Source organism: Tinamus guttatus, unplaced genomic scaffold (assembly GCF_059628265.1).
Source record: "Tinamus guttatus ecotype Peru unplaced genomic scaffold, ASM5962826v1 Tinamus_guttatus_pri_ptg000244l, whole genome shotgun sequence".
Classification (NCBI taxonomy): Eukaryota; Metazoa; Chordata; class Aves; order Tinamiformes; family Tinamidae; genus Tinamus; species Tinamus guttatus.
In genome coordinates this window covers 169,766-193,036 of record NW_028288778.1, presented here as the reverse complement: position 1 = coordinate 193,036, position 23,271 = coordinate 169,766, and the positions used below count along the sequence as shown (strand labels likewise).

At 43.6% G+C, this 23,271-nt stretch overlaps 2 protein-coding genes and 1 non-coding gene across 3 annotated transcripts in view; all 3 read left to right on the top strand.

The window, feature by feature from the left end:
- Nucleotides 1-14,155, top strand: part of AP1G1 (adaptor related protein complex 1 subunit gamma 1) — a 40,554-nt gene extending 26,399 nt beyond the window's left edge. Inside the window, exons 12-23 of the mRNA XM_088526210.1 lie at nt 2,251-2,391; nt 2,979-3,033; nt 4,556-4,678; nt 5,004-5,093; nt 5,578-5,705; nt 6,285-6,389; nt 7,805-7,946; nt 8,397-8,523; nt 8,995-9,090; nt 9,343-9,503; nt 10,362-10,460; nt 12,925-14,155. Coding sequence (XP_088382336.1) covers nt 2,251-2,391; nt 2,979-3,033; nt 4,556-4,678; nt 5,004-5,093; nt 5,578-5,705; nt 6,285-6,389; nt 7,805-7,946; nt 8,397-8,523; nt 8,995-9,090; nt 9,343-9,503; nt 10,362-10,460; nt 12,925-13,026 — 1,369 coding nt within the window. The 3' untranslated portion in view covers nt 13,027-14,155. The remainder of the gene's footprint in view (nt 1-2,250; nt 2,392-2,978; nt 3,034-4,555; nt 4,679-5,003; nt 5,094-5,577; nt 5,706-6,284; nt 6,390-7,804; nt 7,947-8,396; nt 8,524-8,994; nt 9,091-9,342; nt 9,504-10,361; nt 10,461-12,924) is intronic.
- LOC148594453 (small nucleolar RNA SNORD71) lies at nt 37-123 on the top strand. The gene has a single exon (XR_015913483.1). It is a non-coding gene; the product is annotated as a small nucleolar RNA SNORD71 (small nucleolar RNA).
- A 4,663-nt stretch (nt 14,156-18,818) lies between the features above and the next one.
- The window catches only part of PHLPP2 (PH domain and leucine rich repeat protein phosphatase 2), a 29,816-nt gene continuing 25,363 nt past the window's right edge, over nt 18,819-23,271 (top strand). Inside the window, exons 1-2 of the mRNA XM_088526207.1 lie at nt 18,819-18,941; nt 19,071-19,312. Coding sequence (XP_088382333.1) covers nt 18,819-18,941; nt 19,071-19,312 — 365 coding nt within the window. The remainder of the gene's footprint in view (nt 18,942-19,070; nt 19,313-23,271) is intronic.

Below are 23,271 nucleotides of genomic sequence, written 5' to 3'. Positions count from 1 at the left end.
CACAGGTATGCTGAAAACAATAGAGCTTCGAGCCCACGTGCTGTTGGGGGATGAAGCCTTTGAGTGATCCATCGGCAGAGCATGATGTTGCCGTGCTGACACTCGTGCTGCTGACAACACACTGGCCTCATTGAAGCGAAATTCTGACTGAGTGTCAGAATCCCACAGAACATGTTCCAATGGCTGGGGCTTCATGGAAGGACATGATTCTCTGCCTCATCTTGGTTGTCATCTGTAGCATTGCCTTTTCCATCCTTTAACTGTTGTTGGTCTATGTATAAGGCCTTTAATTAAAGTCTTGTCTGTCTATTTATTATTACCAAATTACATGATAAGGAATTTTGTGACAGAATTGATTTCAATAATATGATTGAAGGTAAGCCCTATGGGTTGGGATGAATGCTGTGTGTTAAGATTGCAGAGGACACCTGTGCACCTCTAGTGCTAATTCATTTGCTAGAATATGAGTGAAATAATATGCATAAACATGGAACTCAGCAAGGTTAAGTGTGTGGAGCTGAGAACTGATTGGAAGAATGAAAGCAATTCTAACAATTCTCCCAGACATAGGTATCGATGATAAAAGGTAGCAATTTGGTCATGTATTTCCACCCAAATTCTGAGCATTTTTTTCCTTTTTTAAAAAAATTCCCCCCACTGACCGTTAGTTTGGAGGGGAAAAAAAAAAGCTGAGTAACACATTTACAGTTCACAGTATTGTAGAAATATTTCTTCCTACCATAGTAGCTACATAAATTTTAAGAAGCAGTGCAAGCCAGATGTTTTCAGAATTTCAAGAATAAATTGCTTGTGCCTAATACTGCTGGATTGGGCAGTATGTCTAATGTATTTTGTTAATGTTTCATGAACACTGGGAAAATATAAAGCAGATAGGAAAAAAACAAAACAAAAAACCACTGCTTCCATGTGGTGGTTCCATGTGGAGGTTTCCGTGTTAACTAGCTTGATACTGGAGCAAGATGGAATCAGTGGGACTGCCGCAGGTTTGCTGCCAGTAAGTGCGTAACAAGATAGCAGCCTAATTCTTGTCAGTCAATGTGATTTTAATGAAAATTGAGATTAAATGAATTTTGAAATTGGATTTGTGTAGATGTAAATTAAACAGTAAGTTGTTCCATATAATCTTTTACAACATTTCTCTTACAAGAAAGAGTACACAATCATTGTATATAGATAGTTCAGTAAGTGGCTAGATGATTTTCAAAAGCTAATTGAAATGGGGAAATTTTTAATGTGCTGTAAGAATCCTTACTGAGCAACACTGTATGTGTTCTGATTTCCTGTCCAAATGAGAAGCAGAGAAAAACGTTGCTGATAGTATGGAGGGGACACAAGTTAGGGTGGAGTTCTCACTGACACCGAGCATTCAGTTTTAGAGCAGTCTGGGTTATTCAATGAGGCTATTTTAATGCATTAGTTTAGTGCATAGTTAGTTTCCAAGGTTGCGCAGTCATAAGCCCAGAAATCTCTCACATTTAAAGACAGTAGTCTTCATACCAAAAAGGGGAAAGGACTGAGGAGCTGCACTAAGTCTACATACAGAAGCTTCAAGTACAAAGGCTAGGGGTAACCTCTGACTATGGGATGAACACAGCAAGGAATCTCAAATTGCCAGTACTCTGTCTAGTTGTGGTGCCAACTCATGGGAGAATAAAAATGAAAAGGGTTCTGAAAAGAGCATGAGGGTGCCTTTGGGCTCTAGAAATTTTATGTGATTTAACTGATAAGATATAATAAAACTTATAAGTTAGTATTTTATTTGGAAATAAATCTCTAATGTATAGCAATCGGAAGAGGTCCGATGGATTTAAATTGCTGAAATTGGAGAAAGTGAGCTGTAACTTGGATGAGGGTTTGTTCGTTTTCTTTCCTTTTTTTTTCCTTGCGGTTGTGTGTCAGATGTAACCAGCATGTAATTACAAATACCTAGATGGTCAGAATTTAATGGTGATAAACCGGTGGTGAAATATATTTCTAGCCATTGGAATGTCTGCTCAAGTGTTTCTAGAAAGTACTGGAGACTCCTCACTTCACCCCATTTAGTTTTTACTGGTTTGTATTTAGTGTTTGCCTCTGAAATGGAAAATACTGGAATGTTAATTGCAGAAGGCTATTGTGCTAGGATAATGAAAATTTTCTTTATTAAAATGTAAACCTTCCAGTTGAGTAGCTGGAAGGTATTTTATATATTTTTTTGTTTGTGTGTTTGTTTTCTGTCTCTTGTCTTAGGCGTGCAATGGAACTGAGTTTTGCTCTTGTTAATGGGAACAATGTCCGTGGAATGATGAAAGAGTTGTTGTATTTTCTGGATTCCTGTGAGCCGGAGTTTAAGGCAGACTGTGCATCTGGAATATTTCTTGCTGCAGAAAAGTATGGTGTCAATTTACTTGCTGCAATTTTCTTTGTCCATCCTGGGAATTATAAGCATTTTATGTGTGTTATGTCCCATACCTGAGAGAGAACATTTTGACCATATCCTCTTAATTACTGGCCTGTATTTAGTTTATCATCTTTACTCACCCATAGGCATACGGCCTGTGGTGCTTTGTACCAAGGATTTATGTGGGTAGACGTTAGATCATATTCCTAAACTAGTCTAATATATTGATTTCTATCACTGTTGGGAACAGGTGTTGGGTTGACACTTGTGCGTTCTCCTAGATGAGCTCTATGAGTGAAATGATTTCATTACTGTTGTGCTGTTGTAATCAGCAGCCTGATCTTGAATTATTGTATGTGCCAGGTACTGCTGTGCTGTTTCTTAGCTGTGGCCATGTATATTCATTTCGGCTTTCAGTGTCAGCATGGATACAAAATGTCAAATAATGACATGATTTACTAAGAAGCAGGAGGTGACTGAAATGGAAAACTCTGATAGTTTTGTTGATCTTCTTGCTGTTATTCAAATAGTAATAGTTATTGCTCTGTAATTTATGCCTTTTTTTTTTCTTTGATAGATATGCCCCTTCTAAACGTTGGCACATAGATACTATTATGAGAGTCTTAACAACGGTAAGTTGAGTTCTCTCTCATGTGCTTATACAAGAACTCTTGGATTCTGTAAGAAGTTATTCATCATAAAGTGGGAGATAGCATTACCTCTATAGCCAGCCTCTATAGCCACAATACACAAATGCCTTTAAGCCTGTATTTACATGAGTATGGTAGTGACCTAAGGCTGTCTGTCAGGAGATACATGATTTTTGGAAAACATATATGACTTCATGTAAGACTCTGTGTAGCAGAGTCTGTGTTTCCGCTGCCATAATCACATTTGCTTCCAGGTCAGGGCAGCTCTTCTGCTCTCTCTGCTTTGATGTGAAGTCCTTTAAGGGATGAGTGAATACAGCCCTAAGTGACTTAGAAGGAGAGTGACATTGTGTCTTAGAACTCTTCCAAACTGAATTTCTGAAAGCTTATTTGAATCTTTTGTAAACATCACATCTAAGGTGGAACTGGAGTGTTTCAGCAAACCAGAGGAAAGAGATCTTGCCAATTTGCATTGGCAGTGTTTCCCAAGCAAAGATTTGGAAAAGGATTTTATTAGTGTGAATGTTAAAATTTGCGAACTTCTTTAATCAGGAAGTGAATCTCTGACTTGTGTGCTATCATGCAGTTGTGTACCAGAAAAAAGTAGACTGAGAATTGATTTCAGTTAGATGGTTAGCTGTGAGAATTGCTTTCAAACATTTCTTTTGTTAAAGTAACTTCTTCCTTCTAAACTGATGGAGAAACCATTTATGAAATTGTTTTCATGAAACTGCCTGTTGCTCTTCAGTTGTGCTGTCCAGCCTACCAGACTTACAAGATGAAAACAGAATGATGGTCTCTTCTCCTTGCTTTGGCTAGTTGGTTTCTAACTTAGTTGATCTCCTTGGATCCATTTAATTTCTTTCTTTTTGCATGTTCTTTTCTCAGTGCCATAAGCATATCTAACAGAACATTATTTAGGCGGTGTATGTCTTTCCTTCAGTACCAAAGCTGTGCAGTTGTGTATTGTTGCATTTATTTTGCCAGCCTGGAAGTGGGCTGTTCCTAGCTCTGACCTGCATCTTCCAGTAATAAAGAGCGCTGGGCAGTCAGGTCCCTGGGTCTTGTGCTGATTAGCATGGAATCTGACTTTGTGAAAGGACTAAGTTGTCTTCTGCTCGTAGAGGTTATTGTTTTGACTAAAGCCTCCTATTTCACACACACACACAAAACATTTTCTCTATTGCTTTTTGTTTCTTCTATAGTTCTAAATCACAGGGCACTTCTGTCTGTATCATGTCATTTTTACAGACATTCACAATATTGATAGCATAGTTTTCCTCTGGTATATCGCAGTGCTTGATGAAGATGTCAGTGCTTTTGATCTGATTCAGCTCAAAATCAACTACAAAGCACGTGAGGGTAGATGTTATTTGATTATTATCTGCATACACATCAGCTGGCCTTCTGAACGATATCAGCAGGTGCTGTGTGTTATTGAGGGTCAGACAGTGAAACTGAACAACTTTTGCGTGTCTCTTGATTACATAAATATTTCTTGCAGGCAGGAAGCTATGTTCGTGATGACGCTGTTCCCAACCTCATTCAGCTAATAACTAATAGTGTGGAGATGCATGCCTACACTGTGCAGAGACTCTACAAAGCCATCCTCGGTGACTACTCCCAGGTAACAACCAAAATGGCCAGCTTCAATTTCCTTGTTATATTCCAATAAGCATGTTTCCTGAACAGCTCAAGGAAAGTCAGCATCACATCATCTAGCCCCAAAGGCCAGATTGCAGATAACATATGACTTCTCTCAGTCTTTAACATCTCTTTAAATCTTGTAGAGAATTCCCAATGAAATCAATTACTCCTTTTTCCTCTGCTATAGAGAACTTCCTTGACTGGAAGGAGGGCGAAGCTTGCTCATGAAAACGGTGGTGGTTTACTTCATCAGAAAGCGTCTCTGAAGCGTCTGGTTTTTTTGTTTGTTTTTCCTCTTTCAACAGCAGCCCCTGGTTCAAGTGGCCTCCTGGTGCATAGGGGAGTATGGAGATCTTCTGGTGTCTGGTCAATGTGAAGAAGAGGAACCAATCCAGGTATAGCTTGAGAAATGAGAATGAGCGTGTAGTTAGCAGAGCATGGAGCTGCTTGATCAGCTGCTGGTTAGGGTAGTGCTTGTGGCACATACATAGCAATAACATCCATGATGCTGACTGATTGCACGGGAATCTCCTTACCATGCTACAGGCATGGGCTCTGTCGCACAACCAGCTTTATCTCTGACTTACACTGGGCAGTGCTGTGGTTTCAGTGCTAACCTAGCTTTCAGGGTATCTGCCGAGGGTTTTAGCTCTGCTTTTTCAGTGGTAAACCTCCTTCTCAGTGTGTGGAACAGGATCTGTATTTTAAAAGTAATATCATAAGATGCCCACAGACACCCTTGGCCCATGCATGGTGAGCACGTGCTGCAGGCTCACAATGTTGCTGAGGAGGTAGTAAACACGCATTTCATAGTATGCCGTGGAAAGTTTGCTGCAAAGCCTCTCTCTGTCTCAGCTTAACCTTTCTTTACCTTTACAGGTAACAGAGGATGAAGTTCTTGATATTTTAGAAAGTGTCCTGATATCTAATATGTCTGCATCTGTTACACGTGGTTATGCTCTTACTGCCATCATGAAGCTTTCCACCAGATTCACCTGTACTGTCAAGTGAGTTCTTCTTGGTGTTGTGCTGCACAGGGCTTTGTTGCAAATCTATAGGCATCAGTTTCTTCTATAGAACTAAGTATTCTTTGTGCATATCTTCCATGGTTTAAAATGCTTTTCTGGCCTTTCACAGTCCTCCTTGCCTTGTGGGCTGCACTATTGCTCTGATTAGTACCAGTTTCTCTGTATGTGAATAGCCTCTTTTTGTGTGAGGACTTAACACCCTTGTTTGGAAATTCCCTAATGGGAAAGAAAGTCTGCATCTTTCCAGTGGCTTTCTTTAATGATGGTGAGAAAAATAGTCACATTTCCTCTTAATGATTTGTCTATGGGCTGTTTGCCTCCAGCATGGCATACTCTATGGTATATTAAACAGCTGTTGATTCTGTTCTGAAGGGACAGAATAGTTCAAAAACTTATGTTGCACAGATAGGTAGTGAAGCAGCAATGACTCATGTTTCAAATCAGATGCACAGGATGTCTACTGAGCAGAGGCCAGATGGTGATCTGGTGTCTGACACAGACTAATCCCTGGCTCAGTTCAGTTCTGGTAATTCCATGGCTTTTTATTTTGCTTGGCAGTCGCATTAAGAAAGTGGTCTCCATTTATGGCAGCAGCATTGATGTGGAGCTGCAGCAGAGGGCAGTGGAATATAATGCACTTTTCAAGAAATATGATCACATGAGGTAAGTGCTAGTAAGTTTTGGTATTTGAAAAGGCATGATTATAATCTACTCTAACCTCCTGGATAGCACAACTAGAGAGCTTCACCCAGTGATGCTGGTGGGATTGTAGGGAACTAGAATATTTGATCTGAAGGGTTACTGAATGCTTAAAGAATTTAGCATATCCTGGGAGAAGATACTCTGTGATAAGTAGCTATTTCTGCCAGAACATGAATACTGTTTTGAGCTTGAACTTGACTAATTTTCACTTCCAGGTGTTGAATCTTAAATGTACTAGCCAAATGAACTCTGTAGGACCCATCATTGTGATTTTTTTTTTCTCTTCCCTCTTCGTTTAGGATCCATGCAGGAACTGTAATTTTTTTCTTGGAATAGTCATATGAACAAGCTAGGGCATGTGAGTTGCCTAGGGCTTCACATAAGGACTTACGAGTGAATTTTAAAAAAATACAGCATGAAAGACTTTTGATCTGATCTAACCACAGCAGCCATCAGTGTCTGGCGATCAGCTGGCTCTTGATCAAATGGCAGTATATCCATTCATAGTTTTTTTAGAAAGAAAAGAAAAACGCGTAAATTTCATTCAGTCTTACAAGAGAGCATCAGTGAATGTTTCCTTTTCTTCTTTTTTCTTTTTTTTCTCCAGTTAAACTGTTAATGTTTAACAGTTTCTGCTCATTAAGACTTGGTTTGTGGTTGAAGATGCCACTGTTGGCTTTGTTGAGACTGAAAACTTTTAGTCCGAAAGATGTGTAGAGAGCATAACTTACACATATTACATGAACCACTCTGTGTCTTGATTTGCCTGCCTTTTTTATATTGCACACTGACTTTTCCCTATATGGACCTTTACTGTTTCTCTTTGTGTCCAGATTCTGGGCCTTCTCTTCAGACTCCGTATCTTTTTAGGAGGGTACCTGGAAGGATTAAACTTCATCTCTTTGGAAACTGGAATTTGGTTAAATGATGTTTTGTTTTTCCAGCTTTAGTCTCTTCTATGTGGCTAATCTTGCTGCGAAGAGAAGTTAGTCAGCCTGGCCTCTGACTCAGCTGTGTGCAGAACAGAGCCATCAAGTATCCTGTGACTGCAGTTAATCCACCATTGCTCAGTTCTTTAATTCTTGAGTCCTGGGCTTGTTATCCCAGCCCCACAGTGGAAACTGTGTCAAGTTCTAGGGCAGAGGGCAGGAAGGTCTGTTGTGACTTTCAGCTATTAGCTCATGTGTTTAGACTGATCAGAAGGTCAAGGATTTTCTCTGACCATCTTAGGCTGAGCCATGCAGTTTTATAATTTGTCTGTATTGGATCCAAAAGGAAAAGGCAGGCTGTCCTGTGTACGTCATCACCTGAGTGTGTGAGTACTTGGATTGGGATCTGGGAAGATGGCACAGTGTAACTATGTCAGCTTCTTTCAGGCCAGCCCTGCTTGAGAGAATGCCCGTAATGGAGAAGGCCACCACAAACGGCCCTACTGAGGTTGTACAGACCAATGGAGAGACAGAACCAGCAGTGCTGGAAACCAAACCTCCACCCACTGGACTGCAGTCTACTAGCCAGGTAATGGACACCAGTCTGGGATAAATTTCCACAGTCTATCAGACCACTCTACTTTTCGCTACCTTTTCAACAGTAACTTGATAGAGTCTCCTTCCCTCATCCTGTCTGTTCCCTAGTTCTGACCTGGTGGTGATTGATTGTATCATACTCTACCTTAAGGATTCTAATGTTAAGAGCATGTGTGGGGAAGGGGTTATGGAGAGGAGCACAAGAGCAAGATCGAATAAAGACCTGTAAAAGCCTGACCACAATCACTGAGTCTCAATGTCCACAAACACTATGCTTTACTGTGATTGTGGTTCTGAGAGCATAGAAATTAGGTCTTTTGCAGGATATAAAACTGGCCAGAAGCTTGTTAGCCTTTAAGCTGAGAGCAAGTGGGATTCATGATTTGCAGAGGGAAGCAGCAGATAATTGAATATGTTACTATTATGTCCACTTTTTCATTAGGCAAATGATTTGTTGGACTTGTTGGGAGGAAATGATATAGCACCTGTAATCCCCACTGCACCTTCAAGCAAGCCAGCTTCTGCTGGTGGAGAGCTGCTTGACCTCCTGGGAGATCTCAACCTGCCAGGTGAGCAGACTGTATTTCCTGACAGTCTAGATCCTCTCTTCTGGAGTGGGATGTCAGCCTGATTGCCAAAGATAGGACGGATGGCTGGCAAGAGTTCCTTAACCCCTTTCAGGTCTTCACTCTTATCAGATCTATCAGAATATAGGTGGGAGTCTGAATGAAGTCAGCAGCTGATGCTGTGTGATTAGCTGGTGAGTCTTAGGAATTTCACACTCAAGTCTGGAAGGCTGTCAACCTTTCCAGAGAGAGTCAGGAGGTGAGAGGAGTTGGTTCTGTTTAGATATTTGCTAGCTCAAGACGAGCCAGTCCTTGCTGGTGAAATCAGAAAAGAAGGATGTCAATGTAGAGCTTCATGTATGGAAACATTGGTATGCTGCAGTTGGCCTTTAAGAAGGGGTAATTAGCCTTTGGGGTAATTAGCATTTATTTCCTGACACCTAAATTTTATAATTCTCCAACATTTCCTTATAGGTTCTCCTGTCTCTGCCCCTGCCCCCCAGATATCACAACCTCCATTCCTCCTTGATGGGCTTTCATCACAACCTCTCTTTAATGATCTTGCTGCAGGTATGTCTATGTGAATCCTAAGGCTGAGGTTTGATGGCAGTCAACTTTAGGAGGAAAGACAGACTGGGTAGCAGAAAGTGAGGGTCTCAGTGTTTGGGAGGGAAGTGTAGAAGCTTATTAAAGGTATGGAGGAGGGAGCAGAGGGTGCTTAAACTTTGGAGGAGCTCAGATCTGGAATAAAGTGAATGAGCTCCCTGGTGCTATGAGTGATCTCCAGAATCTGCATATCTACTGCTCTTATGTTTTCTGCAGGAATACCCTCGATTACTGCATACAGCAAGAATGGGCTCAAGATCGACTTCACATTTGAGAGGTCAAACACCAACCCCAGTGTCACTGTAATCACAATACAGGCCTCCAACAGCACAGAGCTGGATATGACAGACTTTGTTTTCCAAGCTGCAGTACCAAAGGTAGAGCCACTTAGGGCACCTGTGGAGATGGGTTGAGGGCCAGCTGCAAATACTTACTGATCTGTGCTTTCCTACAGATAGAAACAAGCAGCATGAGTAACAAGGCAATGAAAGGCTAGTTCTGTCAGTTTGGGCTTTTTCTGCTGGGACAAGTTCTTTTAAATACACTACATGCTAAGGAGGTTGTTAATCCACACCAGGAAAATGTTAGGTCAAAAGGAAGACCAAGACATCATTCTCTTCCTTAAGAAACATGTTGTGCTTTTTGCAGCCATTAATAAAAGAGAAAGCAGTTTGAAGTTACTGGCTGCTTATAAAATGAGAGATGAAAAGTTTCCAAATGATGATTAATAACAGTTTTCCTTTAATGTGTCTTGTCTTTGCCTCCTCTTACACAGAGTGCAAGAGATGGATGTTGCCTAGTTTGTAGTAGAGTAGACCACTTAAGCAAGGCAAGAGTGTTCTTCAAGTTTGGGAAAATATATTGACTCTTGGGAATTAATAATGGTCTAAGTTTATTTCAGCTAGATTTAGTATAAGGAAGTAATTAGAGGGGAAAATAGACCTTTGGAAGTTGCTGGTGTGCTGAGCAGCCTTGACTATCTCCCTGAGTCTGTTGCTTTAAACAGTACATAACCACTAGCTTTGGCACATTACATGAGCCCTTGTCCCCTGGTATTTGTGCTCTCTGGACTTTGCTCATACAGTGCTTGTGGGCTGTCCTGGACTGCAGTGTTTGACTTCTTGGTCCTGATGGCATATATATATATACGGCCACTAATTTTCTGTGACTTCTCTTGATGTGGAAGAATCATTTATATCCAAACTGTTTCTGAAAAGCCTTTGTCCTTTCTTCAGACATTTCAGCTGCAGCTCCTGTCTCCCAGCAGCAGTGTCATCCCTGCATTTAACTCGGGGACCATCACACAGGTTATTAAAGTCCTGAACCCGCAAAAGGTGAGTAATTCTGAGAAGAGTTAAGACTGCTGTCTGAGAATTGAACATTTATGTATGATTGGTTATGGATTCATCTCTGGGAGATAGGGACTGATGGTAGAGTGATATGTTAAAATGACAAGTCCTTTTGGTTGAGGTCTGGAAGAAATTATGAAAAAGGACTCTTTGCACTAGTTTGCACTAGTTTGGCTTTTTATTTAGTCATACTGCTAAAAAAAAGCTTCCTAGTTTTGCTGTTTTGAATTTCTGGAGTGCTGTTTTTCTCAGCATTTTTAAATTTTTAGACATTCCATCCAAAGGAGCTGAGCTTTATTTTTGTATGCGTTAGATAAATGAAGTCTGAAAGGAAAGTTTTTTAAAAGATAAATTTATGTAAAGTTCTTTCTTGCTAGCTGCAGGAGTATATCTTGAGTGATTTTTGTGTAACAAAGATTGACTCTTTTTTTAAGGTCTGTTTTCTCAAGTTGTCTCAAGTCTGTGTCTAATATGTAGTGGGTGTATTTTTAAACAATTGAAGGGAAGAATCTTTAACTGTAACTCAGTAGTAATTCCATTTATTTTATAGCCTTCAGAGATAAGCTTTCAGGACTGGGAAAAAAAAGAGACTTGAGGGCATGACCCATGTGTCCTTCAAAAAGGCTTTGCAAGTATTCAGAAGGCATCAGAAAGGAAAGTAAAATAGAGATTACTGTTTTCTTCTCTGTGAAATAGCCTTAAGATCTTCCTGCCTTCTTAAGTTTTTTGCAGGTTAATGCTTGCATACTGCTCTGGATATGTTAAGTGTTACTGCTAGACTGATGTGCACATTAGAAATTCACTGACTCTGTGAAAGATTTCATTTAAGTGACTGTCTTCTAGAGCATAGTTTTTGTGAATCCTATACCCTTCCCCCCATATCCATGCAGTGGGTTCCCTTCTGCCCACAGATAACAAAATTTAATGGTAATTACTCTCTTTTGTGTTTTGTACATATTTAAAGTTACATTTTAGTGAAACTGTGGTACTGAAGAGCATTTTTCAAAGACCACCTGAAAGCTGAATTTGGGAGGTTTTAGGCATTTTCCTGTAAGGTGCCAGGAGTTTCAATATGTCCATCTCACTTGGGCACGCAAGCCAAAATATACTTAGATGGTTGGAGGCTTTCTTGCTGGGATACCAGAACACCTGTGAGTACTTGAGAATGCTGAGGTGCAAAACAGTGTTTCACTGCCCTGTGCTCTTGACCACTTCTTCATCTAGTTCTTCTATACCAGGCATTTGTACATCTCTTACTGTCATTTACTGTGCTACTGCCTGAACATACAGCTTTGCAAGAATCTTGCCCATTAGACTGTGTAGCTCCCAGGAATTGAAGGAGGGGACCTCAGAACAGGTTGACTGTTTAGGAGGTAGATTTTTCTTTTGCCATAGTTGTAAAAAGGCCTTTTTACCTGGGGTGGCGGGGACTCCGTCATTCCCTCGTGAAGCTGAGGAGGAAGGCGAGAACTGTGATGATCAGGTTGAAAGGCTGGCAGATCTCTTCAGTGTGGGCAAGCAAGGTTGCACTCATACAGTGGGAATGTCTGGTCTCCCCAGACATCACCAAATTTAACAAAAGCTGAAGCCAGATAATATTGGTCTACTAGTAGTAAAGGACAATTTCTTTAGTCTGAGGATGGATGGGGCAGTCCTTGTCTTTCCTTCCTCCGTCTGCTGTTTTTCTGTATTTCCCTCAAAGTTTTGCTTGGTATGGGGAGAAGAGGCTAAAGTAGCCAGCTTTTTGCTTTTATTTCTAGTGTTTCTGCAAATAAGGTTTTTCAGGAGTGAGAACAGAGTACCTGGCCAGAACATGCTGTGCTGTGGTGGTTATTCATGGGCACCCTGAATCCATCCGGCTGAGAACTAGCTGAAGGAGTATAAAACAATCTCTGAGCTGTTCCATCATTTACTCACACCAGGAGAAAATGCTCTTAAGTGTGTCTCTTTCCAGTCTGTCTTAAGCTGTTTCCTCCAGTGCTACGTAGTGCTATGCAGTACTTGAAGTTCTCAGGCCAATTCCGCTGTGCTGAGTGATGAACAGCTAGCATGAGAAATTACAACTCTCTCTGTGAGCCCAAGTACAGAGCAGTAGAGTCCAAATCTGTCTCCTGTTTTCTTCCATTGTTAACTGGGATTTGAATGCAGTTATTGCTGTATTTAAGGCTTAAGTGCTTGAGAGAGCAGGACCAGTGCGGAGATGTGAGTGGAAGCTGTACTATGGGTTTTCAGAGCAAACTCATACCTGATTTGAGAACTACAGTGAGTAAGCAATGTTCTGACAAATTAAGCACTTACCTTACAATATCATAGCTCACCCTGGACATCCTTTCAGCAAGCTGTTGTGGTGAAGAAAGGTCCATATTTTGCCCTCTTAGGGGTGGGGATGGACCTAGGGGAAATCACTAATCTTTGAAGACCTGATTTTTTTTTTTCTTTTCTCTTTTAGCAACAACTACGTATGCGGATTAAGTTGACATATAATCATAAGGGCTCAGCAATGCAGGACCTAGCAGAAGTCAACAACTTTCCCCCTCAGTCTTGGCAGTGAAGCTCTGACACCATTCTTATTCTCACCCCACCCAATCAAAGGAACTCTGGGAAGAAGGTTGTGATCCCTGGAAATCCCCCAAACCGCACCATGGGCATGGGGAACAGATGAGACCTGCTGATGAGGAGGAATTTTCCTGAAGTGATTGCTGACTTTGAAGCATATCTGTTAAGACTAATTTCCTCTCCTCCGCTGATGAGGCTGGCTGCTTGTGGAGGATACTCTGCACTCCCTCACACATGCATTCACAGCCAGAAGCAACATTCCCTTCTCCCCTCCAAAGAAACACAGCCTGGTTGGAAGAGAAGTCTGGAATTTCTTGCAGGGAAATTTTCTTCTCTCTGCAGCAAGTGAACAGCTGCCCCTTCTTTCTGCTGTCCTTTTTCCCTGGGGAGGGCAAGGTGCATTTTCATTCATTACTAGCTGGGTTGTATTCAGGCACTTTCATCTGGGGCTCAGATTGGGGACTTAGAGGATGTTAGGGTGCCCTGCCTCTTTCTTCCTGTATCCCCTTTATCTGAAGGGGTTGGAGGCTTCTTGTGGCCTATTCTGTGCATTACTGTATACACACACACCTCTTAGTTACGTGATATACACCAAGAGCAAGTCAGGCCTTGGGAGTTCATCTGCAAACCTGGGACAGCGTGAGGAAAGATGTATCTGGTGATAGTTGATCGAATTGCTTTGGTGCTGTACTTGAAAGTGAAGCCCTGACACTTGAATTTTCTTTGCTTTCTATCATTGGCTGCAGCTGTGCAGATTCACAGTCTTCTGTAGCTGCCCCAGGGAGTGTGATGATATATGAAAGATGTAGAGATCCACGGAGCAGCTGGCTTACTGCCACAGACTTTTTCAAAGCCTTTAGCCCACTGACTGTGGTTTATGGGTAAAAAGGACACGCTCAGTTTTGTAGATCGTTCTTTGAGCAAGGGCCCTGTTGCCTGCTGGGAGACTCATCAGAGACTATGCTGCAAAGTCACTTTTCCCAGTTATTCCAGACCTTCTCCCCAATTTAATTTCCAGAGCCTGTTGTAGATCCCTGGATTCCATTTGAGTTTGTTCTGACTGGGACATTTGTGTTGTATCTGTAACATTGGCACTGAAATAAAGACCATGCGGTTTAAAGAGATCTTCTCCCATTTTGTTACTTAATTGATTCTTATAGTTTGTTCCTTGCTCCCCTTCCAGATAAATCTGTGTTAGTCAAGGTTTGTCCTTGGACTGAAAGGAACTGATTTTTTTTTTTTTTAATAAATAAAGGCCAGTTGTTTGAATAGGAGGGCCAAAGACGTGAGGTCCAGTACTGTTCTAAGCGTAATGACCAGCCGTGTTGAGTCATGCTCCCTAGCAGGATCAGTTGCTCAGGTAGCGATGTTCCACGAGTTCTCGTGGAGATGATGGATAGGACACGAGACACAGTGCGAGAGACTATTCAGGTGTTCAGGACCGGTCAGGGAGGAGGACAGAAGGGCCTATCTTGGACCCTCCCGAGTGTGTTGGTAAACTGCAGGTACCCCAGTTTCCAATGCCTTTTCAAAAGTAATTGATGGTACATTCCCTTAATTTCTGCTACAGGGGTTTCCAGATGGCTATCCTTCAGCAGCGTGATAGCAAGCTTAGGCTCTGGCCTTTATGTGGCTGCAAAAGTACTAACACTTGGCTCCAGCTCTTGCCAGAAGTACTGCAGGAGTGGGGCACAGTGTATTTGGGGAGAATTAGAGGACCTATTCTGCCCTTGAATCCGGAGAGCAGGAGTCCATTTTAGTTTTTCAAGTTGCTTTAGTTTTAGCTGCATTAAGCAATGTGACGCTGGGCTAATTGCATCACTGATATCAGTGTTCGTCTGTGTGGTGGAATGAGTTTCTCTTGGAGGACATTTTTGCTGCCTTACTAAGGAAACCAGTTAGGGCCTATGAATTAGAGAAGAAGTATATTAATCTATTGGAACTGGCATCAGCAAGATGCAGCAAGAAAGAAAAGATTTTCTTAGAGCAGAACTGGTTCTGGGTTGTGGCAGGATCTTGCAGTCCATTCTTGGGTGCTGAGCATCCACATTTATTACTTCATTTGTGGTTTGATTATTCACTACTCACTAGCTCAAACTCCTTAGCATCAGAGAGTGAGCATGTGGAATCTAGACAGATGTGCTCAAGGGTGTCCCAGATGTGACATCAAGCTAATGGAAAGACTGTGCCTTAGTACCCAAAAGCCCCATGAGCTCTATCATTCTCATTGGAGATATCTGCTTGTGGTCACTTGTACTGGAGTCTGGCACACCTTAATCTCTATTCATTTTTGTCAAGAGCAGCACTGCTGAAAAAGCATTGAATGAGGGGAAAAATAGTAGTAAATGGTCTTTTTTCTGGCCAGTTTATTACGGAATAGTTGGGAACAGAGTATCTTGTCCCCCTTGCACGTAGTTTCTGTCTTCTAGAGCAGGTGGGTTTTGTATTTGGTTTGGTAAACCTGTTGTGGACAAGTTCCTCGTCTGTTCTTGGCTGCTTCAAACACCTTTGTGCAGAGGTGTGTTTTGAGGACATCCTGATGTTCTGCCTGTCAGGCTAAAAGAGAAGGTGCATGGACATGAAGGGTATTGTGCTTGAAGACATCCTTCGGCTTTGAAGGACTCCCTTGTGGCCGAACATTCCTGTCATCCCTGGAGCTCTTTCCCCTCCCTTGTTAAGGGATAGGGTGCTAATGCTATCCCAGAATAAAGGCCAGGTTTCACACATTCCTCCATCTTTAATTCCAGATCCCTTTGCTTGCCTCTTGACCCTTGCTGCATCTCTTAACCTCTGTGCTGCTGCTTTGCGTTTTGTCACTGGAGCGTACTCGCATGTCCACCTCGTAAAGCGCTCTGAGGACAGAGTGCCAAGTCTTTATTCCACCCATGGAGAGCAGGAGTTTAAACGGTCTGCTTGAAATGCTCCTTGTGTTAACATAAGGGGGATACACACGGAGCAAGACACAGACTTCATGACTAATCTGACTGATATCTGCATTGGAGACTTTGGAGCTGGGAGAGGTTGAATGTTTTTTCTTTTGTTGTTGGTGTTTGTTTGATTGTTTGTTTGTTTTTTGTTCTTGTTTTCCAAGTGAATGTATTGTCTTTTGAGCCAAGAAATGGCAAAAAGATCAGTGGTCATACTGGACCTGACAGGGGAGGAGACATGGGAAGGTCCCAAGATTTGACTTTGTCCAACTTTTGAAGAGACAAAATATGGCCTTGAACAACTCTTTGAAGCAATAGCAATGAGGGGGCTGCCACCTATACAGGACCATGGATATTTAACTTGGAAGATGCTGAAACAGCTGGGACAGGTGCTGCAGCCCTTCCCCAGGGCTGGTACTGGCTGCAAGATGGAGCAGCAAAGATGGGTTTTTTAGACCTGCTGGTGCGCTTTCTATGTGTTCATTTTCTACTTGGGGGCTGTGAGGGAAGAGCTGTTGGGCTGCTTTCCTCTGTGAACTTTCACTCTACTCCTGTATAGTCCTTTTTCTTTCCTGATATTGTAATTTACATTTTACATGGATCTTCATCCCAACTCCTTCACAGTATATTTAAAAAAAAAAATACTATTTGAGCAGGGAGCCTGGTGGTATTCTAACTTCTGCAGACATATTTTTGAGATGTGAAAAATTTAAATAAATACTGAATTGTAGGTGAGTGAGGAGCATAACGGATGTAAACATTTACATGGGATGCATTAGATTTCTGTGTGTATTGTCTTTTGGTTGAAACAAATTATGAAGTGACTAATAATAAAATGAGTCAATATTCAATGATTTAAAAATGTGCCTTGTTGCTTTTTGTAAGTACAATGGGATAGGCCTTACTGTTCCTTACAGTTGGCCATAACAAGGTCAGGAAATGTGAAATAATAACTAAGGGGATGGTGCAAAATTCTCAAATTTCTAGGAAGCTTAAAGAGGAAAATGAATGCTGACCATGATGAATCCCTTAAGCAGTTAATGTGAAATACCCTCCTGAAAGAGGTAGCAATGCATACCTAGATGCTAGAAAGATGTAATGAGATCCGAACATAAAAAAAGCTTCCTGTGTCTGCAGCCTGGCCTTGATTTCCCTCACTGGCTGAAACGCCTCTTCTCATATTCTCTATGTCCCACCATTCATTACAGCAGTACAGATGCCTGCTCCAAGTTCTTCCCTGTTTCCCACTTTCAGCGAGGCTGCCTTAGATTATTGTCTAATCGTGCACTTCCCTCTGCAAAGTATGATTGCCTCTATCACCGCATGCCTGTCTGCCTGCCTTTATGGAAATCCTCTTGAGGTAAAATAGTTACTAAACTATCACTATAATGCTGTAGTTACAATCCATCGTAATCCACCTTTCTGTAGCAAAAACTCAAATTGATATTTTTCCAAAATTCTCAGCTTATTTATGTAGTATAGAGGTGGTAACTAGATGCCTTTTCTGTGCCGGCATTGAGTCTTGACATGAGTTAATAAAAGTTGCTCCGGATGGCGCTTCCCTATAGTGATGGAGTGAGCTACCCGTGAGCTCCACGTTTTTGCAACAGGAGAGCCCTCCAGCCGCTCAGCTGAGCGTTCAGGTGTATGTGGGGTCTAAAAGGAGGAGCTGTGTGATGGCATCAAAACTTGGCAGCCGCAGGTCCTGCTTCTGGAGGGGACAGGCTGCTGGGCAGCATCGCTCCTTCCACGAGGCCAGCGCTGAGCTGGCCGCTCCTCGGAGCCTGGCCCGGCCGCGGGGCGTCGCTGGGCCCTGCAGCGTGGCAATACGTGTGGCTGCAGTCCTGCTGTGTTGCACCTTGCGAAGAAACGCGTTCAGCCTGGTACGCACACTGAGGCATCTTTATTCTCAACCCAACTTCTTTTACACTCTCTTAACGCAAGTGTTGCTAAAATCACAACCCATCAGCCTCCTGCCAGCCGTGCGATTGCAGTTATCTTCTTTTCCTTGCTTTGTTCCTCGTCCGCTGACAAGACATTCTGCACGGGGCTGCAGTCCTCTTTTCTTGCTTTGTTCCTTGCTCATAAGACAAGGGGTGGTAGGCAGGGTACTGCCTTCCTCGAGGCTACTTATCTACTTATCTACCTACATCCAGTGCTATTGTCCTTGAAGCAGGCCTCCACACTGCTTCTTGGGACAACTGGGAAAACGCAGGGACTTCTTAAGGTGAATGCATTAAGAGTGCATTTGCAATAGTGACAATAGCGTTAACCTGGAAGGCAGGGCCGGAGCTACCTTTGAGAGAGGCTCGGGGTGCCGGGAAGCCCCTTTCCTGCGGGCAGGCTGCCCCGGTGCGCACGCGGGCTCCGGACGCACCGCGCGGCGGGAGCGCCGGCCCGCGCCACCTGCTGCCAACGCGGCTGCTGCCAGCGCGGCCTCCCTCCGAGCCGGCGGCCGCGGCGCTCTGTGCCCCGCGGAACCGGGCCCTGAAGCCGCCCCGGTTTCGTCCCCGCTGGTCCGGGCGAGGCTCTGCGTGCCCGGAACCGGACGCCCCGCGGGCGGCTGAGCGCAGGGGCCTCCATGCGGGCGGCGCCGCTGGAGCCGGAGCCGCGGCCGGGGCGTTGTGGGCCCGCGGCGGCTGCGGCCCCGTGCGCGCCTCTCTCGGCGGTGCCGAGGGGCTCCCGTTTCGGGCTGGCTCTGCGGCCCGGGGGCTGCAGCCAACGCAGGGGCGGCGGCGCTCGCGGGCGGCGGCCATTCCCCGTCCCGCGGGGCGGGGCAACGGAAGTCCCCGCGCTTCCGGGGCGGGGCCTGCGGGGCGCCGGCTCGCGCCGCCGCCGCGGAGCCTCCGTGCGGCCGGGGATGGGGGAGGCCGGGCCGGGGCCCAGGGAGGCGCCGCGGCCCGAGGGGGACGAGGCGGCGGCGGCGCCGGGCGGCGCGCGGGGGGGCCGGGCCAGGCCCCGCGGCGCCATCCGGGTGCTCAAGGTGAGTGGGGGGAGGAGGGGCCGGGGCCTGCGGCGAGCGGGGGCGGCTGCGGCGGCGCCTCCCGCCTCGACCTTGGCGGGGCTCCCCCCCCCGCGGCGGGTCCGTGACGCTCGCGTCTCCCCCCGCCAGAGAAACGTGAAGCGCAACGGGAGCAGGAGCTGCCTGAGCCGCAGCCGCGTCGGCTCCCGCGAGAGGGACTGGCTCAAGCAGGAGGCCGGACGGGGCTGCGTGTTCGTCTACGGGGGCGACCCCGCGGCCGCCGCCTCCGACCTGCGCCTGGTGCTGTGCTCGGTGGAGACGCCGGTGTCTGAGATATGCGATGGAGAAGAGCGGGAGAGCCTTTTCCTGCAGCTGCACGGGGACCTGGTCAGGTGAGGGCTGCGGAGCGGGTGCGCGGGGCCCGCGGGCGGAGCAGCCCCAGTCCGCAGCCCGTGCGAGGCTGCTCCGCTCTCGTGCAGCCGCGGGTGCCGCAGCCGCGGGGCCGCCGTGCCCCGGCCAGGCGCGCGTCCTCGTTCGGCAGGCAGAGGCTGCTGCACCTGAGCTCCCACGTTATCGTCCGTTTTAGTCCCCTCTGAAACCGAGCAAACCATGCAAGAGGCTGTAAGTAATCCTTCAGAGTCACTGAAATGCACAGAGGGTTTTCACAGTTATGTCTAATAACGTGTATACGTTAGTAATTTTTTTGCTGAAGGTAGCTTTTAAAATGAATTGCATGGCAAGTAACAATTAAAGGTAGACATAGAGGCAGCATGAGGGTTGTATAAAAAAGACTTAGGCTTCAGGTCATACATTTTGTATCTGCTGTTATTATAGACTGAAAATAGACTTTGACATAGAGTTGAATGTGTGTGAACTTTATTCTGAGTGTATTATGGACAAGCCACTATCAGGTAGGTTAGAATTTAGACTTTGCATTGATCCTTCTAGACTTAAAATTTGGTTATAAAATTCCCACCCCCCAAAATCACTGTGATCTTGTTACCAAAGACCAGATAATAGAGATTGACATCATGCATTGAGTGGGAGCAGTAGCTGAATCTCTGGAAGTGAATTGAAATTTGTACAGTGCCTGGGTCCAAAGGTGAAAAAGGCTGACCTGCCAGAGGGGTGCTGGTGGCAAGAGGTGTGGAGAATAGGATGCAATTAAAACTAACATGAAAAAAGTGTTTACGCCCATCTGTCTTGTCCTCTCTGGGTAATAGGAACCAGAGAAAGATCAGGTAATAAACCGTTACGTGCAGACAGACAGATGCTTGAATGGAGCCATGGAGCAGCTGGAAATCTCCATTCATTGACTGAAGTAGATACGAGGAAGTTAGTTTGGTTTGCACTGTTACCAAGAGCAGATCTTGCAGCGTTTAGGTAAAAGTGTGCTGAGCTCTTACTGCACATCACAAAAAAGGCTGGCTAAAGCTTGGGGATATGTTCATAGGAGGCTGTTTTGTTACTTCTTTTCTCTTGTGTTGGAGCTTTTGAGATGAATTTTATGCTCAGATTTTGTTAAATGTCTCTCTTCTCCGCTAGATAGCAGTGCCTGTCTTTGATTCGTGGGCAGCTTTGTGTTGGTTTGGCAAATCAATCCTTCCGCCAGTGTTTTCAAAGCAAACACCAAGCTGTATACCTGATTAATTCATACTCTTGTTGTTTGGTGTTGCATCTAATACTTTGTCAAGCTTTCATTTGAGGCTGGAGGAGAGGTTTTGGTTCCTGCATGTCTATTGCCTTTGTAATTCTCAGAGTGTTTGCCACAAGATATTCCTAAATTACTTCCCATTAGAGGTGCCCTCATTAGAGACACGGAGTTGCCAGCGTTGCTTCAGTAGCCGTCTCTGTTGGTAGCAGGAAGCATGACCAAGTGGGAGCTGCCTGCATTTCCACAGGAAGATGACAGAAGGCTCGAGGTATCCCCGTGCTCTGCTGAGATGATTCCTTCCTTGCACAAACTTTGCTGATTAATAATGTGTTTGTGAATTCAGATTGCTCAATTAAGCATCTAATTGCATTTTTTTCATGAGTATGTTTATTCTCCGACTTCTGAATTCTCCACCCTTTTCTCTCAGTAGGTGACTTTCTGCCAAAACCCGAGTATGGCAAAGGGTACTTGTTGTGGTACGTGCCTCAGAACACCGAACACTAACTGGTCAGCAAACGGAAGAACTTTCTGGCCCTGGCTCTTTACTTCCAGCCAGTGGTAGACAAACAAACCTAGGTGGTGCAGAAATACAGAATCAATTTTAAATTGTTTTTCAGGTAGAAATGACGCCATGGCAAGAGAGATATATTGTTTAGGGGATTCATTTGATTAGGAACTACTGAAAATATTCCTCTTGCACATGAATTTTTCAGAATAAGAAAGAGAAATGGAGCCATTGTGTTTGGTTGATATCTTCAGGAAGCATATCCACTTGATTTAGAGCAAAACAACTAAGGGTTTTCAAATTAGTCTTCACAAAGCAATAACTCTTGCTGAAGTAAAAGATGATAAGAATAAAAATATTGACAAAATCAGGTCTCATCTGCAGAAGGGGCAAGTATGGTGGGACAGAGTATCCGTCTTTCTCAAGAGGGTAAACAGTGGTGCAGTACCTTCAGCTCGTAGAACTGTGATTCAGTTTGAATATATTGTCACGTGAAGAAGGCTTATGCCTTCACTGTATTAAGGTTCTTTCTGAATTTTTATGTGTTCAAGAAGTTCAGTGTATACTAGCAATAACCCCAGAATTTTCCTTTTCAGGAATCAAATTGTGGTGTTTGAGGGTTTTTTCTTGTTTCCTTAATGTTCCAACAAGAAATATAGGTGCAGGCTACGTGAAATGTGCTTTTTATGAGTGATACTAGCGCATTTATGGTTCTTGAGCCATGGTCACATGCTGGAAAAGCTGCTTTTTGTCAAGCACAGAGCTTTGATAGCAGGAGAAATGGCATTTGGGGGTAATCTAGGGAAACCTGGGCAAGTTATTTGGCGATCCAGTCAAATCTCTCATATTCTTCTTGAATTCAGTGCTGAAATCTAAAGAATACTTCGGGGTTTGCTGTGTTGGAAAACGGAATTGTTTGGCCCAGACTATTACAGTTTTTAGTAGCTTTCCCAGAGTTATTGGAGTCAGATGTATAGGTTTGTCATTTCCAAAGTCACCTCAGAAAGCTCTCTAAAAATATGGTGTGTGTTCACCACTATTCATTTCTTTAGTAATAAATCTAAGTGATAACTTAAACCTCAGTTACACACAGAAATGCTTGGCTGTAAGCTTCTGGATCTCAGCAGAAGGTCCTGAAAAAGACTGAGCTTATATCTGTACTTATTAAAAAAAATCTCTGCAAAGAGAGAAGCATTGATGGCTTTACACTCTCTTAAATCAATTTGTTTTCCGATGTCCCTCCCTTAAAGCAGGGAAGGAAGAAGCTCTTTGTAAGTTGGCTTTTTGTGCTGATTATACAAAGAGCTGCATCTTAGCTGGACTAGGATCTTTTCCCAGAAGTTTCAAAAAGTTAAGCAGTGCCTGAATGATTGGTGGTTGTGCAGTTCTCAAATGTCCATTCTGGGTTGCACAAAAGAAGCTACTCTTGTTTTAGAAAGCCAGAGGATTTGGTCCTCATTTATATGACCTCTAAATTATTTCAGAAGGCTTCTTCTCCCAACAAGATATAAATTGGATAGCATCATCAAGAGTAAAGTCTTCCCGGTTACATAGGCAAGCTACAGTTTTTTGTTTTCTTTTTTTTTCTAATACCAAGATAAACTTGGATTGCTTTCCAAAAGACATGAATTGTTACAAGGTTACTTGCATGTGATTTTCAGATCAAAGTTTGACACAACTATAGATATAAGAAATTTCATAGGAAATCTGCTTTCTATTTTACTACTACTGCAAAAAGATGGACTGACTTCTGAAAAATCACCTGTTTAAAGTTTTTTAATATTTGCATTATTATTTTGTGTGATTTGATGCAGTAATTGCCACAGAGATTAAGCTTACTTTCTAGTGACTGTGCTGGGAAATAGAAAGGACCGTTCTGTTGGCAAGTTGAACAGTAGTCATCATCTGAGCTCACTGCTCTGGCATTGCACCTGGTGTACCAGTGTACCTTAAATTCCTGTGAATGCTGAGCATTTGTTCAATTTGTTTTGGAAAGTTCAGGTGATTTGGTCGGGGCTTTCCTACTTTTTTTTTTTTTGCCTTCATTTCAAGGGAGAGATTACACATAACTGGAAACTAAGCTTTTGTTTGTCACACTTGTGACATAACATGTGACTTGGATACTAGAAATGAATAGTGAGTTTTCTTTGGGGAAGAAAAAGTTGTGTTTCAACATAAAGCACCATGTTATC